This window comes from Mugil cephalus, chromosome 23, assembly GCF_022458985.1.
Source record: "Mugil cephalus isolate CIBA_MC_2020 chromosome 23, CIBA_Mcephalus_1.1, whole genome shotgun sequence".
NCBI classification, from domain to species: domain Eukaryota; kingdom Metazoa; phylum Chordata; class Actinopteri; order Mugiliformes; family Mugilidae; genus Mugil; species Mugil cephalus.
This window is the reverse complement of record NC_061792.1, coordinates 13,219,306-13,224,462: the sequence shown is the minus strand read 5'-3', so window position 1 is coordinate 13,224,462 and position 5,157 is coordinate 13,219,306. Positions and strand designations below refer to the sequence as shown.

At 35.8% G+C, this 5,157-nt stretch overlaps 1 protein-coding gene across 2 annotated transcripts in view; it reads right to left on the bottom strand.

Moving 5' to 3' along the window:
- Positions 1–5,157, bottom strand: part of LOC125000987 (NLR family CARD domain-containing protein 3-like) — a 59,198-nt gene that overhangs the window by 2,941 nt on the left and 51,100 nt on the right. Inside the window, exon 1 of one of the 2 annotated variants that reach the window (XR_007111425.1) lies at positions 363–2,237. Coding sequence is in view for 1 of the 2 variants with exons in the window: in XM_047576835.1 (XP_047432791.1) it covers positions 4,421–4,439 (19 nt within the window). In the remaining variant the exon portion in view is untranslated. Of the gene's footprint in view, positions 1–362; positions 4,440–5,157 lie in introns of those variants that run through there. The other variant, XM_047576835.1, reaches the window with a different exon arrangement.

The window sequence follows — 5,157 nt, the reverse complement described above, 5'->3', positions numbered from 1 at the left end:
GTAAAAAAATGTCTGTGATAAAAAAAAAAAAGTCATAGTATAGTTTGTCCAATAAAAAAGTCATCGTAAAGAAACTTAAAGGTAAAATTTTTCATTCTTAAAACTTTGTTGCAAAGACAAAACATCCCAACTTTAGTCTTTCATCAAGTAGCAGTGTCTGTCTTGGTGTCTCTTGTGTTGTGGTGTCCTGTGTTGTTGCTTGATTTACTGGTGGTGGGGGACAAAGGAATATAACTTTCTTCACTAATTTTAGACTTTTCTGAAACGATTTCACTGGTAAATGTCTGAGTTGAAGGATTTCAGGTGAACTCAGAGAAATAAACATTCACATTCAGTCTCATTCATTCACAGATTCAAATTACCTAAATGTTTGTTCCATGTGCTCCATCCACACCTGCCCAGGTAGGAGGCCAGACTGGCAAACAGGAAGTGGACGATTCCAACTAGATTTATAGGAGGGGGAGGTGGACTGTACCACGTTGAGTGTTGTATTAGGGGTGTTTGGTAGATGTACACCACGCAGTCACACAGTTTCAACATCTGTAGTTAAAAGTTAGATACTGAACGGAGACAAACAAGTGAAGACAGACGTGAGAATATCAACGATGAGAAACATCAGAAAGGACTGTTGATGCTGGCAGGTTTATGATATTCCTTTGTGTCTTTCTTTTGTTAATAGTAATATTATGTGTGTTATTTTTCTACTCTGTTACATTTTGTTTTTCTCATCTTACCTCTTTTTTCTATAGATACAGGACTTTTAAATTGCACTGAATATGAAGAATTGTTACAAAGACCATGAAGTAATTCAGATTTATTTCCTGAAATCATGAACACAACAATAACAACACAACAATGATCTGATTGGCTGATTGTTGTCTCCTCTCACAGCTTCACTGAGGAAAACAGCTGCAGGTTTACAGCAAACACTGGATCTTTGTTTTGATACAAACTGTGTTTACTACACTATAACTAAAAGAAGTATGAACTGACTCCAACCCTCCACAGTCTACAGTCTGGACTCTTCACAAGATCAAGAAGCTGCTTCACTCCTGAATCTTTCAGTTTGTAGTTTTTACTCAGGTCCAGATGTTTCAGATGGGAGGGGTTGGACTTCAGAGCTGAGACTAGATAATAACAGCTGATCTCTGACAACCTGCAGAAACTCAGTCATTTATAAGTTAAAAAGACAAAGTTCATGACTGACTAAACATTCAATTCAGAATTATAAACATGGCTTCTTTTACAATATACAGAGCATGACAGATATAAATGCATTATATTTGTTTTTCTAAAACAAAAAATACACTTACTTCATGGCACAGTAATGCAATACTAAAAATTATATTTAATAATAATTTATTTCCATAGTCTTTCTGCACTGGAGTTCATAGTTCTGGAATAGTTTTCTATTTTAAAATCTTTTTTAAAAATATTTAAATGTAATAAGTAAAAATAATAACAATCCTTCTTGCAGGAGTTATTGACCCCAATACTTCGGGTGTAACGACTTCAGAAGACGTAGGTGTAGTTACAAACTGTGGCCACCGGAGGGCAGTGAACAAACAACCTCATCAATCAACCACAGTTACCATATATAATATTGTTTATTTATCCTTCTTAATTTAATATTATTCAGCCTTTTTCACCTGAAATTATCTTCAGGGACATTTATATATTATTAAAATATTCCAACTGAAAGAAATTGATAATCACTTCAAGGAGGATTTATTTATATTTTCCTAATTAAAGGCTGTGGCTAAGAGAAACTTTGACATGGAAATACATGCTCATTAAAAATGCAAACAAGGTGAAATAAATATCTTTGATTGTTGTCATTTTCATAGTCATAATTGTTATAATTATGAACATAGAAATGTTGCAATACTCCAGAAGTATCAGAATTATATACATGACTTCTTTTACAATACACTGAGGCCAAACACGAGATATACGTGTATTTTTGTTTTTCTAAAAGGTAAATATAATTTTATACATTTTCCACATTTTGTCAAATATATTTGTTTAGATTTTAATTCATTTATTTTAACGTTCTTAACCCCTACAATCAGGACACTCAAAGCATTTTGTGCACAGTGTCTAATAAACACAATCTGCAATAAATGCACATTTATAAACGCACACAAAAAGATACAAATTACACACACACAACTGTTATATCTGTTCATCAAGTGAACACCAATTTCATGTCACAGTAATGATAAAAAAATATTTTAATGAAACACACACACAAGCTGCTGCTGATTCAACCTCTGGATCATCAGGACTCAGCTCATCCTCTCTCAGCTCACATACCGTCCTGTTTAGAACAATGGCCAACATCTGGAGAGAGAAGAAGAAAGAACAGAGGAGATGATTTAGTGCTTCATCTCTCACTCTAAACGTATTCAGCTGAAGGAGATTAACAACCAATCAAGGCCTAAATCAACAGTCCCAACTTTTAAAATGTGAATATCTGCTACTTTTCTTTCTCATCAACTGAATTCCCTCCAGTTTGAAATTGTTGGTGGAACAAAAGAAGTGATCTGGACATGTTGCCTTCAGCTGTAGGAAATCAGAAAAGTAGTTTTTCTCCAGTTTCTGCTCATTTTAAAGAGAAACTAATTGATGAATAAGAACAGTCCTTTATATTCACCTCATTTAAACTGATGCTCAACCTGTAGACCCAACACCTCACAGCTGCAACCAATGGAAATGATTGATTTCTTTCTGAAGCTGAACATTCAGGTTATTAAAGTTACAGCTAAATAAAGCAGTAAACTAACAAATCTTTCCATTTAAGATGCTGTGTCCATTCAAACGACTCCCTTTGCTTTAACTTAATCACTTAATCATTGTCCTCCTGCCAACAGAGAAGGCCTAGTTTGGAAAACAACCACTTTTAAAGTAAAAGTTTAAATTGGATGAGAAATATATAGAAATATGTGTAAATATATCCAGATATAACTACACGCTCTTAGAAATGACACTGTGAACGGACCAGGATGAGTGTGGAACCGGATATTATTGACATAGTATAAAGCAAGGACGCAGAAAAACGTGACACAGCAATAAATGTTTGCAGAAAATGTTCCTGATTAAGTTGCGTAATAGCAGCAGCAGTGTTTCTCAAAGGAGCCGCGAACATGTGTCCTCTCACTTTGAGCTACTTTGAATGAATAAACCAAAACTCACCGGCTCGGCTGCGTGTTGTCACAAAATATCCGCTTACTGACCAAAAACACAACTATTGTGAGGAGAGTGTCGCCCTGTTTCGCTCAGTGTCTCTTTTCTCTTTGGATGAAGCCGCAGTAACAACATCCGCTGGCCACGCCCCCTGCGTAACACGTAGAGTGCGTCATTACATTTTTTAAATTTATCTCTAAATCACTAAAAACGCAATAAATCCCCCATTTTTTTGCAAATAACATTTAAATGCACCAAATGTTCAATCTATTTTAATTAATATAGTTATTCTTCATCTCTACTCATCTTATATAATATGACTGCTGTTATGTTCAAAATAAAACTATGTAGTGAAAAAATTTGATCAACATACCTGTGAAGTGTTTATTTACTTATTTTCCTTGCATTAAACCACATACAAAATGCACAAAAATATTTAACTCATCCTTCAATGTCCTTCTCCATCAACTTTCTGCACATTATACGTCCACTGTACTACATGTACTCTGGCATCTATAATTACTGTTTAAATCCAGATCATTTCATAAGGAACATGTTTTTATATCATTACGCACAAAAAATGAATAAACAGATAAATCCAGGATGAAATAATCCGACAGGAAAGTACAGTTACAGTAATATCATAGGAACATTTCCCAGTTTTACTTTACATTTTCTATTGTATTTTCAGTGTTTCAAATACACAAAGAATCCAATCACAGACAACACTTTTACGTACTCTTGTCTTATTCTATTTACCTCTAAATGTGTGAAAAAAAAAAACCCACAATAAATACTTTATATTTTATGTGGTATTTTCAATGTTTCCTGACACAAAGTAAAAGAAATACACAAAGAAAAACGCTTCCCATGTAGAAGAACTGTTTTAGCTGAAGTGCTAAATGTTAAAACACACGTATACTGTTATTTAAAAACAATAATAATAATATATTTTCAGCCCTGACTCCATGAAGGTCTTTAGTGGAGATTTGGCTCCATCTAGAGGTGAAAATTCAAGAGGAGCTGGACTTTATTTGTTGGTTCTGTTAGAATAGATTGATTGCAGCTCTGTTGATGATGTTAAATGAGAAACATGTGGATGAAGCTCTCCTCTTGACTCCACCTCCCAGTAACATGGTCCAGTCAGAGTCTCTCTACACACAAGCTGCTGCTGATTCAACCTCTGGATCATCAGGACTCAGCTCATCCTCTCTCAGCTCACATACCGTCCTGTTTAGAACAATGGCTCCCAGCTATAGAGAGAAGAAGAAAGAAGAGAGGAGATGATTTAGTGTTTCCAGAGACTCTTTTCATCAGGTGTCAGTCAGTGATGCAGCACATCCAGAATAAAGAGCAGCAGGGACTTCAGTCCTGTTCAGAGCAGCTGTGGAGCTCAGCCAGCTTCCTTTCAGCTTCATGTTAACGTGTCGGAGCTGGAAGCTCACAGACCTGCACAGACTTTTAGCATCAAGTCTGTTTCCTCTGCACATTTCTCTCAAGTCCACAGAGGAAATAAACTGCTGAGAGTCATCAACGCTTCATTACTGCACACACACTTTAGTGATGGATTTACAGCTGTTCCATTTCAATAAAGAGTCTGAGTGTGTTGATGAACATCTCATGTGTTTCTGAAGCATCAGCTGACTAAGAAACATTGAAGATATCTGATGAAGCTAATGACAGAGATACAGATGTGATGACTGGACCTCAGCAGAGGTTCTGCTCTGTAGAAAGACCACATGGTTACTAAATGTAATGATGGTTCTGTGAGTTACAGGCTTCAGTCAGACTGATCTCAGAGCTGTGACAAAGATGAAACTGATCAGTTGTTTAGTTTTGAGGTGAGAGAACAAAGAGTCTGAGATCAGATCTGATGAATGAGGACCACTGTCTCTATTCATCTAGTAAGGCTGTCAGCTGGAATCCACATTTATTTCCTGAAAACATCAACACAACAAGCTTCAGGATGAT